We start from the raw sequence: 14052 nt of genomic DNA, 5'->3' as shown, positions 1-14052 counted from the left end.
TCGGCTGTTAGGGCTCCTGCACAATACTTGATGAAATTATAATTTGCCAAACTGCTTTGTAATGTAGCATAGAAAGTCAGTGACGATGAAATAGTCCTGATAATGTCAGTGTTGTTGGTAGAGGATAGTTCCTCTTAGATGGAAATACACTGTTCGTGGGTGTTAGTCCATTTGTAGGCTCTGATTCCTAAGTGGGATAGATGTAAAGGCAAAACCATATGTTGTGCCTCTTGGATCGATATGATCTCGGCTCTCAATTTGTGTTAAATGGAAAGTTCTTTACAGGGTATCATTAGGTAATCAAAGTCACTGGTATCTTGCACTGTGTAAGTATGTATGCGAATACAAAGAAGGGTACTCACTGATGACAGTCTCTGTCCTAGGCCGCTGTGTGTAAGAGAAGTCGTTTCTGGGAGGGACCCGATTCTGGAGCCAAGTCGCTGATATAGATTCGGGGAGACACGGTGTGCCTGCAACCTGGAGTAGATTCTCCTATATGGTTCCTAGGTGGTCTGCTCACCCTTGGTGGGTCCGCTTGCGTGCCCGTACTCGGCGTCTAAGCGTGTCGGATCTTGATGACCTCACTGTCAAGGGACTCTCCTCTCATTGGTGGTGTGAGCGCGTCGCTCTGATCTTGTGCGGCTCTACGGGTCCCTGTGGGGTTGAAGTCCAAGCGTCTGTGTGATGACGGCAGCGGAGCGGAAAAGTGAGTACCCTTTAAAGTTTCAAGTGATACGATGTGCCGTTTCAATCATAGGACTCAGCCGACGGCGGATCCTCCTGCCGCCGATTGCATACAAAATGAGGAAGAAGGAAAGCTGAGTCCAGGTGTCAGGAAAAAGTTTTATTGCAGGGTAGGCTTTCTGGTTACAAGGTGAACTCCAATCTTACGCGTTTCGCGCATGGGCACATGCGCTTCATCAGAGATATCTGTCCTCTGCTGTTCAGGATTAATATAAAGAGGTGAGTGACCTATCAGGGCAGGTATGGTAATTTAATCTTTAGATGGAAAAATTGCCAACAGGTGTGTGGTCTGTTGGTCACCCACTACTATGTTTACATCGACCCTGTGCAGCAGAAGACTAAAAAAGAACAGATAGATAATGATTAAATGATTTTAAAAATAGAGCTTAATGATACATAATGTTTCAAACATATATATATAAATCTCAGTTGGTGTAGTACTGAATAGTGTCACAACAGTGTATGTATATCTAAGTGCCTATTGTGTAATTTACTTTGATTTTAGTTTCTATATTTTTTTTTTTTTTTTTTTTACATTTAAAAATAAGCACCTATTGAAGTTGGACAGTTAGGTCGCATCTTAAAGTCCCGAAATTTGACAAAGCCCTTTGTGGGGAAATTTGGACTTGCAGGAGTAATATGCGGCCTAACTGGAACAAAAATTGACAATCGCCCTTAATGGGGCTAACAGTACTGCTCCAAACATCATCATGCATAAAAATGATTAATAATTAATAACATTCTGTAATCTAATAGCATTTATGACAAACTTTGATACTATATATTACACAGCGCCGAACCTAACGCATGCGCAATGTCTATCTACCTGTCAACTGCTATCCCCCACCGCAATACCTAATAAAGTGTTTAACCCCTAAACCGCTGCTCCCGGACCCCGCCGCCACTAAATAAAGTGTTTAACCCATAAACCGCCGCTCCCGAACCCCGCCGCCACCTACATTAAATGTATTAACCCCTAATCTGACCCCCCTACACCGCCGTCACCTATATTAAATGTATTAACCTCTAATCTGACCCCCTATAACGCCGCCACCTACATAAAATACATTACCCCTAAACCTAAGTCTAACCCTAACACCCCCTAACTTAATTATTATTTAAATAAATCTAAATAATATTAATATTATTAACTAAATTATTCCTATTTAAAACTAAATACTTACCTATAAAATAAACCCTAAGATAGCTACAATATAATTAATAATTTCATTGTAGCTATTTTAAGATTTATATTTATTTTACAGGTAACTTTGTATTTATTTTAGCTAGGTACAATAGCTATTAAATAGTTAAATAGCTACCTAGTTAAAATAATTACAAAATTACCTGAAAAATAAATCCTAACCGAAGTTACAAATACACCTCCCGCTCCCGGACCCCGCCGCCACCTACATTAAATGTATTAACCCCTAATCTGACCCTCCTACACCGCCGCCACCTATATCAAATGTATTACCCCCTAATCTGACCCCCCTACACCGCCGCCACCTACATTAAATGTATTAACCCCTAATCTGACCCCCCTACACCGCCGCCACCTATATTAAATGTATTAACCTCTAATCTGACCCCCCTACACTGCCGCCACCTACATAAAATATATTACCCCCTAAACCTAAGTCTAACCCTAACACCCCCCTAACTTAAAGGGACATAATACTCATATGCTAAATCACTTGAAACTGATGCAGTATAACTGTAAAAAGCTGACAGGAAAATATCACCTGAGCATCTCTATGTAAAAAAGGAAGATATTTTACCTCACAATCTCCTCAGCTCAGCAGAGTAAGTTCTGTGTAAAAAGTTATACTTCACCTGCTCCCAGCTGCAGGTAAAAATAAAAAAAATGAAGAAATGAACAGCAGCCAATCAGCATCAGCAGTGCTGAGGTCACAAACTCTTACTGTGATCTCATGAGATTTGACTTATCTCTCATGAGATTTCATAGTAAACTTCCTTTACCTGATTGGTGAAATAATATGAGAGTTCACGATGCTCATTCCCTAAGATGTCCCGGGACAGACATACTAAAATGCTGCTTAGAAATCCTTTACAATGGGAGGTGGCTACTGAGGAACTTTTGAGGTAAAATATCTTTCTTTTTTAAATAGTCAGCTTTTTTCTACTATGCTGCATCACTTTCAAGTGTTTAAACATTTGGGTATTATGGCCCTTTAATTATTATTTTAATAAATCTAAATAATATTTATATTATTAACTAAATTATTCCTATTTAAAACTAAATACTTACCTATAAAACAAACCCTAAGATAGCTATAATATAATTAATAATTACATTGTAGCTATTTTAGGATTTATATTTATTTTTGTCAGGGTTTTTCCCTGTTGTGTTTGCCATGTGCTGCTGGCAGCCATTTTACTCACCTCTCTTCCTGACTTGGTGCATTGTGGGGGATGCTGCTCACTTCCTGCACTTCCTTTTATAGCCAGACTGTTGTGCATCATCCATGTGAGACAGGATGCAGTCTCAGAATTGTGATGTCATCATTTATTATTTAAAGGGCCTCTGTTCAGTATGCTTTGCCTTTGCGTTGTCTGAGACCTGTTTGTGAGAGTTCCTGTGTATTACCTGGCTGCCTGACATCTTTCCTGGTTCCTGATACCTGGCTTGTTCCTGACTCTGCTGTTCTCCTTGTTCCTGATTCCGGCTTGTCTGACAATTCGCTTTGGCTCCTGACTCGACTGTCTGACTACCAGCTCTGGTTTTGACTCCTGGCTTGTTCTTTGACTTGTGGACATTTTATAATTTTTTGCTATTAATAAAGGTGTGATTATTTTTGCACTTCTCATCTCAGTCTGATTCCTGGCACCCTGACATTACGCAAAGGCCATGAATCCTGATGGTGCTAATAATCCACCTTTACCTGCCATCATTTCCAGGATGGATGTACAGGATCACTGCTTGGATCAATTTGCACTAGCCCTGCAAATCCTGCTGACTCGCACTGCACATTTGGACCAAAGTGTCCCGCAAGTTATTGCTGCTCCTGTTTCTGCTGCTGCACCTATGCCTACCAGGAGTATGTCTGGTTCTGCACCTCTACCTCAGCGATATGGAGGCGATCCTTTTCAGTGCAGAGGGTTTTTGAACCAGTTGGGCATTTACTTTGAGATGTTACCTCAGGCGTTTCCCTCTGACAGAGCTAAGGTGGGATTTCTCATCTCGTTACTCTCTGACACAGCTCTTGCCTGGGCTAATCCCTTGTGGGAGACTAATAAACCTGTGATTTCAAATTACCCTGAATTTGTGGCCTCCTTTCGAAGGGTATTTGATGTTCCGGCTCGCTCCTCCTCTGCTGCTAAACGACTCATGTCCATTCAGCAAGGTACAAGATCTGTTGCTCAGTATGCTATTGAGTTCCGTACGCTTGCCGCAGAGGTAGGTTGGAAGAATGAAGCCCTTGTTGCCGCCTTCTTTCATGGGCTCTCTGATGCGATTAAAGACAAAGTTGCTGCCAGAGATTTACCAGAGGATCTCGAGGCATTGGTGTCTTTTTTGATCCTAATTGACATCAGACTCAGAGAGAGAGGCCCTCTTTCAAGAAGCGCTTGCGGAAGCCTCCTGTTCCGTTGTCTCCTACATGTTCGTTCCCACCCATGCCTCCCTCTCCTCCCATGCCTCCTGGTCCCGAGTCACCAGGTACTGCTGAGCCGATGCAGCTGGAATTCACGTGTCTCTCCACGGCGGAGAGGGCCTTTAGGAGGAGGGAGGGGCTCTGCCTCTATTGTGGGTTACAGGGCCACCTTTTGAAGTCTTGTCCTACACGGCTGGGAAACGCTCACACCTAAGGTCCTGTCGGGGGCAGACCTTGGGTGGTTTATCCTTGTCCCCGGAACCGCTTAAGTAGAAACCTTTGGTCACGGTTGTCCTTTCCTGAGTGGACTCCTCCATAGTCACCCAGGCTCTTGTTGACTCTGGTGCTGCGGGCTATTTCATTGACAGTGCTTTTGTATCAAAGCACTCCATTCCTGTTTTGCCTCGGTCCGTTCCGCTTGCTATTGAGGCCATTGATGGCAGGCCCCATTAGCCCGCACTCGTTACTCACGAAACTGCTCCGTTGTCCATGGCTGTTGGGGCTCACCATTTTGAAACCCTCCAGTTCCAGGTGATAAACTCTCCGCATTTTCCGGTTGTTCTGGGTTATCCCTGGCTCCAAAAGCACAATCCCAGTCTCGACTGGCGCAGGTTCGAAATTTTGTCGTGGTCCCCACAATGTATTTCCACTTGTCTTCAGAAACCATTTAAAGTCCTGTGCACTTTTTCGGTTTCTCAATTGCCAGAGGAGTACCGAGAGTTCCTAGATGTGTTTGACAAGGTGCATGCTGGTACGTTGCCTCCTCATCGGTCTTACGATTGTGCCATAGACCTGCAACCCAGAGCCATTCCTCCTCGGGGCCGGGTGTACCCTCTGTCTATTGCAGAGAATTGTGCTATGGAGGAGTATGTTGCCGATGCTCTGTCGCGGGGGATCATTCGCAAATCCTGCTCTCCTGCAGGGGCTGGCTTCTTCTTTGTGAAGAAAAAGGGTGGCGAGTTAAGATCATGTATCGATTATAGGGGTCTTAATCGTCTTACCATTAAGAATACTTACCCTATTCCGCTCATTACGGAACTCTTTGATCGCCTCAAGGGAGCTACGGTCTTTACTAAACTTGATTAGAAAGGAGCGTACAATCTCGTTAGGATTAAGAAGGGTCACGAATGGAAAACAGCATTTAACACCAGGAGCGGGCATTATGAGTATCTTGTAATGCCCTTTGGCCTATGTGATGCTCCTGCTGTTTTTCAGGAATTTATTAATGATGTCCTACGAGATATGTTGCAACAGTGTGTTGTGGTGTACTTAGACGACATCCTCATACACTCAGACACACTTGAGGCTCATCGTTCTGATGTTACACAGGTTATTCAGAGACTACGTGAGAACTTCCTGTTTTGTGAACTTGAGAAATGTGAGTTCCATCAGACTCAAGTAACCTTCCTAGGTTATGTTATCTCCGTTGCAGGGTTCTCCATGGATCCTGACAAGTTATCTGCAGTTCTGCAGTAGCCTCGCCCAGTTGGTCTTCGGTCTATTCATATATGTTTTTTGCGGTTCGCCAATTACTATAGAAAGTTTATTAAAAACTTTTCTTCCTTGGTCAAACCTATCACAGACATGACACGTAAAGAGAATGATCCACTCCATTGGTCACCTACTGCCATTGAGGCCTTTGATAGTCTTAAGACTGCCTTTGCTGCCGCTCCAGTTCTGGCTCATCCTAACCCTGTCCTGCCTTTCGTTCTTGAGGTTGATTCGTCTGAGACTGGAGTAGGTGCCCTCTTTTCTCAACGTCCTACGCCTGACAGTTCCTTGCATTCCTTGCATCCGTGTGGTTTCTAAGAAATTGTCTCCAGCGGAGTGCAATTATGAAATTGGCAACAGGGAATTACTGGCCATAATTTTGGCACTCAAGGAATGGAGGCATCTTCTCGAGGGTACTAGCGTGCCAGTGCTCATTCTTACTGACCACAAGAATTTAACTTATCTATCTGAAGCAAAACGTTTGTCGCCCCGACAGGCCAGATTGGTGCTATTTTTGTCTTGATTTAATTATGTGGTCTCCTACCTGCCTGGTAGTAAGAATGTTTGGACTGATGCCCTCTCTCAACAATTTTCGCCTCTGTCCAAGGAGGAGTCTGTACCTACTCCTGTTATACCTCCTGACCATATTTTGGCTACCATACGTACTAATTTGACTTCTCCCTTGGGGGAGGAGATCCTGGCTGCACAAACCAATGCACCGCCTGAGAAACCTAGTGGTAAGTGTTTTGTTCCTGAGAATCTTTGAACTAAACTTTTGCACACTTACCACTATCCTAAAGCCGCAGGTCACCCAGGCAAGAACCAAATGATTTGGTCTGTCACTCGACAATTCTGGTGGCCAGGTCTTCGTTCTGATGTTGCTGTGTATGTTGCCTCCTGCTCAGTTTTTGCACAGAATAAGACTCCTCGGCGTCTTCCTGTGGGTCTTCTTCAACCTATTGCTAATGGTGAGCATCCTTAGACACATCTTTCCATGGACTTCATTGTCGAGCTCCCTGTTTCCAATGGCAATACTGTTATCCTTATGGTGGTTGACCGTTTTTCTAAAATGTCACATTGCATTCCCTTGATAAAGCTGCCTACCGCTCAGGAGCTTGCTTCAATTTTTGCCCGGGAGGTCTTCCGTTTACATGGGTTACTGTAGGAGATAGTGTCGGACCGGGGTAGCCAGTTTGTCTCCAGATTTTGGCGTTCCTTTTGTGCTCAAATGGGGATCCAGCTTTCCTTCTCCTCAGCATATCACCCTCAATCCAATGGGGCTGCGAAACGGTCTAATCAAGCTCTGGAACAGTTCCTCCGTTGCTATGTCTCAGATCACCACAATAATTGGTCTGAACTGTTACCTTGGGCAGAGTTTGCTCGTAATAGTGCTATTAATGCTTCCTCCAAGTTATCCCCGTTCATGGCGAATTATGGGTTTCAACCATCCTTGTTGCCCGATTCATTCATGTCTCAGGGTATTCCGGCTTTGGAGGAGCATCTCCGGCAACTCCGTTCCATGTGGGTGCAGATTCAGGATTGCCTTCATCGTTCTATGCAGCGCCAAAAGTTCCAGGCTGATTGTAGGCGTCTGCCCGCACCTTCCTACCAGGTTGGTGAGACAGTTTGGCTGTCCTCCCGCAACTTGAACCTTTGCGTGCCTTCCAATAAATTGGCTCCCCGTTATGTTGGTCCTTTTCGAATACTCTGACGGGTTAATCCTGTGGCCTACGCTCTTGACCTTCCTCCTTCTATGCGCATCTCCAATGTTTTTCATGTCTCCCTCTTGAAACCATTGGTTTGTAATCGGTTTACCACTGTGTTGCCTCGTCCCCGTCCTATCTTTGTTGACAACCATGAGGAGTATGAGGTCAGCAGCATTATTGACTCTTGTATGTCCAGGGGCCGTGTACAGTATTTGGTTCACTGGAGGGGCTACGGTCCGGAGGAGAGTTCTTAAGTTCCCTCCTCTGATGTTCATGCTCCCGCCCTCCTCCGTGCCTTCCATGCACATTTCCCCAATAAGCCTTTTGTCCTCCCGTGGGGGAGGGGTCATTGAGGGGAGGGTACTGTCAGGGTTTTTCCCTGTTGTGTTTGCCATGTGCTGCTGGCAGCCATTTTACTCACCTCTCTTCCTGACTTGGTGCATTGTGGGGGATGCTGCTCACTTCCTGCACTTCCTTTTATGGCCAGACTGTTGCACATCATCCATGTGAGACAGGATGCAGTCTCAGAATTTTGATGTCATCATTCATTATTTAAAGGGCCTCTGTTCAGTATGCTTTGCGTTTGCGTTGTCTGAGACCTGTTTGTGAGAGTTCCTGTGTATTACCTGGCTGCCTGACGTCTTTCCTGGTTCCTGATCCCTGGCTTGTTCCTGACTCTGCTGTTCTCCTTGTTCCTGATTCCGGCTCGTCTGACTATTCGCTTTGGCTCCTGACTCGGCTCGTCTGACTACCAGCTCTGTTTTTGACTCCTGGCTTGTTATTTGACTTGTGGACATTTTATAATTTTTTGCTATTAATAAAGGTGTGATTATTTTTGCACTTCTCGTCTCAGTCTGATTCCTGGCACCCTGACAATTTTACAGGTAACTTTGTATTTATTTTAGCTAGGTACAATAGCTATTAAATAGTTAATAACTATTTAATAGCTACCTAGTTAAAATAATTACAAAATTACCTGTAAAATAAATCCTAACCGAAGTTACAAATACACCTAACACTACACTATCAATAAATTAATTAAATAAATTAACTACAATTATCTAAAATAAAATACAATTAAATAAACTAAACTATATTACAAAAAAAACAAAACACTAAATTACAAAAAATAAAAAAATATTACAAGAAATGTAATCCAATTACACCTAAGCTAAGCCCCCTAATAAAATAAAAAAGCCCCCCAAAATAATAAAATTCCCTATCCTAAACTAAATTACAAATAGCCCTTAAAAGGGCCTTTTGTGGGGCATTGCCCCAAAGTAATCAGCTCTTTTACCAGCCATTAAAAGGGCTTTTTGTGGGGCATTGCCCCAAAGTAATCAGCTCTTTTACCTGTAAAAAAAAGAAATACAATACCCCCCCCGACATTACAACCCACCACCCACAAACCCCTCTAAAACCCACCCGATCCCCCCTTAAATAAACCTAACATTACCCCATTGAAGATCACCCTACCTTGAGCCGTCTTCACCCAGCCGGGCACCGATGGGGCAGAAGAGGACATCCGGACCGGCAGAAGTCTTAATCCGATCGGGGCAGAAGAGGTCCTCCATCCGGCAGACGTCTTCATCCAAGCGGCATCTTCTATCTTCATCCTTCCAGCGATGAGCGGCTCCATCTTGAAGGCCACCGACGCGGAACATCCTTCTTGGCCAACGACTACCCGATGAATGGCTGGTCCTTTAAATGACGTCATCCAAGATGGCGTCCCTCAAATTCCGATTGGCTGATAGGATTCTATCAGCCAATCGGAATTAAGGTACGAAAAATCTGATTGGTTGATTTAATCAGCCAATCGGATTGAAGTTCAATCCGATTGGCTGATTGGATCAGCCAATAGAATTGACCTTGCATTCTATTGGCTGATCCAATCCGATTGGCTGATTGGATCAGCCAATAGAATTGAAGGTCAATTCTATTGGCTAATCCAATAGGAATAATTTAGTTAATAATATTAATATTATTTAGATTTATTTAAATAATAATTAAGTTAGGGGGTGTTACGGTTAGACTTAGGTTTAGGGGGTAATATATTTTATGTAGGCGGCGGCGGTGTAGGGGGTCAGATTAAAGGTTACTATATTTAATGTAGGTGGCGGCGGTGTAGGGGGGTCATATTAGGGGTTAATAAATTTAATGTAGGTGGCGGCAGTGTAGGGGGGTCAGATTAGAGGTTACTAAATTTAATGTAGGTGGGGTCCAGGAGCAGCGGTTTAGGGGTGAAACACTTTATTTAGGTGTGGCGGGGTCCGGGAGTGTCGGTTTAGGGGTTAATACTAGGATAGGTTTATTGCGGTGTGGGCTATGGCAGTTTAGGGGTTAATAATTAGGCTTATTGCGTTGTGGGGGGTTGTCGGTCTAGGGGTTAATACATTTATTGTTAGGAGTGAGAGGGGGGATTGCGGATATAGGGGTATACATGTCGGGCTATTTTTGGGAGGCGTGTTAGACAGTTACGGGATATTTAATACTTTAGTTAGTTTTTTTAGGCGCAGGCAGTTTCTAAAGTGCCGTAAGTCACTGGCGACTCCAGAAATTTGTACTTGCGCTCATTTCTGGACATCGCTAGTTTGTCCGACTTACGGCACTTTAGCAACTACCGGCGGGGTATATGTAATACCCAGATGTGCAAGGTGAAACTACGGGCGGCGCAGGTTCCCTCGCTTGCGCCGAAAACTACGCCGTATATCGGATCGCGCCCATTGTGTAGATTTTATGTTTTAGAAGATATTTGCTAATGTAGCCACACGGTCTTAAAAGAGTTTGTCTTCCCTGCTCTAGCTGAGTAATTATACATGAGTTGAATTTGTGGCTAATTTTCTATTTTGGTCTATCTAGTTTGTGTGTGTGTTTAACTGGTGCAGTTAGATCTTGACATGAACCTTGTGATTGTCTGATCCCAACATTGCCAATATCTGTCTTGTGTAGCGTCTCATAAAGAACTATTGTTTTATTATCTATAAAGAAGAGATTGTCTGTTTGCATTAAAAAAAAAATATATATATATAGAGTGGTTACACTGTATGAATAAACAGAGATAACTCTTCGCTGTTATCTATGTTTTTTAGGCAAGTCTAACAGAGCAACCCATGCTTTGTCCATGTTGTGAGACACACACAAAGACTTCAGCCCAGGTAATTCCCTAATTCTTTAGCTGGTTATCAAACTGATATATTTATTCACAGAAAACAACATTGTACCAATCATTTAAATGTAAAAATGTTGTATATCAAAATTTAGCTATCTTAGAACCTTATGTAGATCATGAAACCCAAATTCTTTCTTTCATGATTTAGAAAGAGCATGCACTTTTAAACAACCTTCTAATTTACTTCTATTATCTAATGTGCTTCATTCTCCTTATATCCTTTGCTGAACAGCATATCTAGATAGGCTTAGTAGCTGCTGATTGAGGGCTGCACATTGATGCCTCGTGTGATTAGCTCACCCATGTGCATTGCTATTTCTTCAACAAAGGACATCTAAAGAATGAAGCAAATAAGATAATAGAAGTAAATATGAATGTTGTTTAAAATTGTATTCTCTATCTGAATCATAAAAGAAAAATTTGGGGTTTAGTGTCTCTTTAAGTCCCCTTATTTTGATTCCACACAATACCCCACCCGCTCTATTAATTAGTCATTCTTTAACCCACACACAATATTCTTTTTATTTTGATATAGTTTGACAATGTAACGTGTTGTCTTGGAGGTTGCAATAAGTTAACGAATGTTGTAGGTATTGTAAATAAATCCTTATGAAAAAAAAAAAATAACATTTGCATGTGGTGAAAAATATAGAAAAGTTTGTAATATGTTTACTAAATGCCAATATATATTCTTAGTTATATTTGCTGTCTATCTGATTCATATACACAGGTTATATTCTGATATTTCAAACATTTAATTTTGTGCTAACAATGTCAAAACTGTAGCAAATATTTATGCAAACAATATATATTTTCTACATTTAAATGTATAGCACATTCACTAGCGTTTTGTGAATTTCCAAGATTTATAGTAGAAACACATAAGGGACTATAAAGATGTAAGTAAACTAAACTGTAATCAGTTTGTTGCCAATGTCTTGTTGCCCCTTCTTTACCAAAAATGGCAGCATTGCATTGCTGAGCAATATCTTTTTCATACCATCCAAGGATTTCTATATTTGTTTGGCAACACCTACAAGTTTCCATTTTTTAAGTTTATGAAGTATATATTTGATAGCAGAAATATTTGCCTAATTGGACTTTAAATCATTGTATTTAGAGTTTAGTGCAATCCATAGGAAGCTGGCAGCAGATATTTACCGATTAGACAGATCTCCTCAAGCCTCCGAGCATCTGAGTATTTTTTTGTACAACCTAGTTGTTTGCTTATCAAGGCATTAAATGTGACAATGACTTTAAACTGGATGATTTATTGTTCTACTGAAGCTTGCATCAGCTTGTATCTTGAATAAGAGGGCTGGTTTATTATTTCTTAACCATTTAAAATGTTTAAAATAAAATGTAGTGATGTTGCGAACATAAAAATTTGGGTACACGAACGCGAACTTCCGCAACTGTTTGCGAACGGGCGAACCGCCATAGACTTCAATGGGCAGGCGAACTTTAAAACCCACAGGGACTTTTTCTGGCCACAATAGTGATGGAAAAGTTGTTTCAAGGGGACTAACATCTGGACTGTGGCATGCTGGAAGGGGATCCATGGCAAAACTCCCATGGAAAATTACATAGTTGATGCAGAGTCTGGTTTTAAGCCATAAAGGGCATAAATCGCCTAACATTCCTAAATTGTTTGGAATAACCTGCTTTAAAACATCAGGTATGATGTTGTATCGATCAGGTAGTGTAAGGGTTACGCCCGCTTCACATTGACAGACCAAACTCCCCATTTAAAGGGACAGTCTACACCAGAATTTTTATTGTTTTAAAAGATAGATAATCCCTTTATTACCCATTTCCCAGTTTTGCATAACTAACACATTTTTAATAATATACTTTTAACCTCTGTGATTATCTTGTATCTAAGCCTCTGCAAACTGCCCCTTTTTTCAGTTCTTTTGACAGCCAATCAGTGCCTGCTCCCAGATAACTTCTCGTGCACGAGCACAGTGTTATCTATATGAAATACGGGAACTAACACCCTCTAGTGGTGAAAAACTGTTAAAATGCAATCTGAAAGAGGTGGGCTTCAAGGTCTAAGAAATTAGCATATGAACCTCCTAGGTTAAGCTTTCAACTAAGAATACCAAGAGAACAAAGCAAAATTGGTGATAAAAGTAAATTGGAAAATTGTTTAAAATTACATGCTCTATCTGAATCATGAAAGTTTATTTTGGCCTAGACTGTCCCTTTAACGCACCGCAAACAGTCCATTTGCACAACCGCAAACTCCCCATTTGCACAAGGTTGGATACCAAGCTAGCCATGTCCCGTTCCTTGTCCTCACTGATGTCATTGAAGGTCTCTTCCTCCACCCAGCCACGTACAACACCAAGGGTCCCCGAAAGGTGACAACAAGCCCCCTGGGACGCCTGCTGTGTTTGGTCTTCCACCTCCTCAAAGCCACCTTCCTCCTCTGACTCCTCTTCTTCAGACTCCTCTCTCTGCGTTGCCTCTCTCTGCGTTATTATAAGGTGTGTTAAGTAGTACTATTCCTATCAGTTTAATCCCTGTTACGTCCCCTATCAGGGGACGTGTATATGGCATCAATTTTAGGAAGCGGGAGATGGAAAAAGATGCTTGGTCGGTCCTCCTACTTCAAATTTGGGCACTGCGCGTGCAATCTAATGTGCCACCAGATAGGAGTGGTGTGTTAAGTAGTTCTATTCTTATCAGTTTAATCCCTGTTACGTCCCCTATTAGGGGACGTGTATATGGCATCGATTTTAGGAACCGAGAGATGGAAAAAGATGCTTGGTCGGTCCTCCTACCTCAAATTTGGGGCACTGCGCGTGCAATCTAATGTGCCACCAGATATGAGTGGTGTGTTAAGTAGTTATATTCTTATCAGTTTAATCCCTGTTACGTTCCCCATTTAAGGGGACGTGTATATGGCATCGATTTTAGGAACCGGGAGATGGAAAAAGATGCTTGGTCGGTCCTTCTACTTCAAATTTGGGGCACTGCGTGTGCAATCTAATATGCCACCAGATATGAGTGGTGTGTTAAGTAGTTCTATTCTTATCAGTTTAATCCCTGTTACGTCCCCTATTAGGGGTCGTGTATATGGCATCGATTTTAGGAACCGGGAGATGGAAAAAGATGCTTGTTCGGTCCTCCTACTTCAAATTTGGGGCACTGCACGTGCAATCTAATGTGCCACCAGATAGGAGTGGTGTGTTAAGTAGTACTATTCCTATTAGTTTAATCGTTGTTATGTGCCTTTTTTTGGTTTGGTTTTTGAAGCCACAGTGCAGCACCAGAGGCCAGAAAAATTAGGCATGTACACATGCCTGAAAAATTAGGT

General features: G+C 42.3%; 1 protein-coding gene across 1 annotated transcript in view; it reads left to right on the top strand.

Moving 5' to 3' along the window:
* INPP4B (inositol polyphosphate-4-phosphatase type II B) overlaps positions 1-14052 on the top strand; it is a 1415612-nt gene that overhangs the window by 723320 nt on the left and 678240 nt on the right. The window contains exon 6 of the mRNA XM_053703700.1: positions 10648-10713. Within this exon, the coding sequence (XP_053559675.1) occupies positions 10648-10713 (66 nt within the window). The remainder of the gene's footprint in view (positions 1-10647; positions 10714-14052) is intronic.

Source organism: Bombina bombina, chromosome 2 (genome assembly GCF_027579735.1).
Source record: "Bombina bombina isolate aBomBom1 chromosome 2, aBomBom1.pri, whole genome shotgun sequence".
Lineage (NCBI taxonomy): Eukaryota > Metazoa > Chordata > Amphibia > Anura > Bombinatoridae > Bombina > Bombina bombina.
Note: the sequence above shows the minus strand (reverse complement) of the source record. Positions and strands in the feature narration are given on the sequence as shown.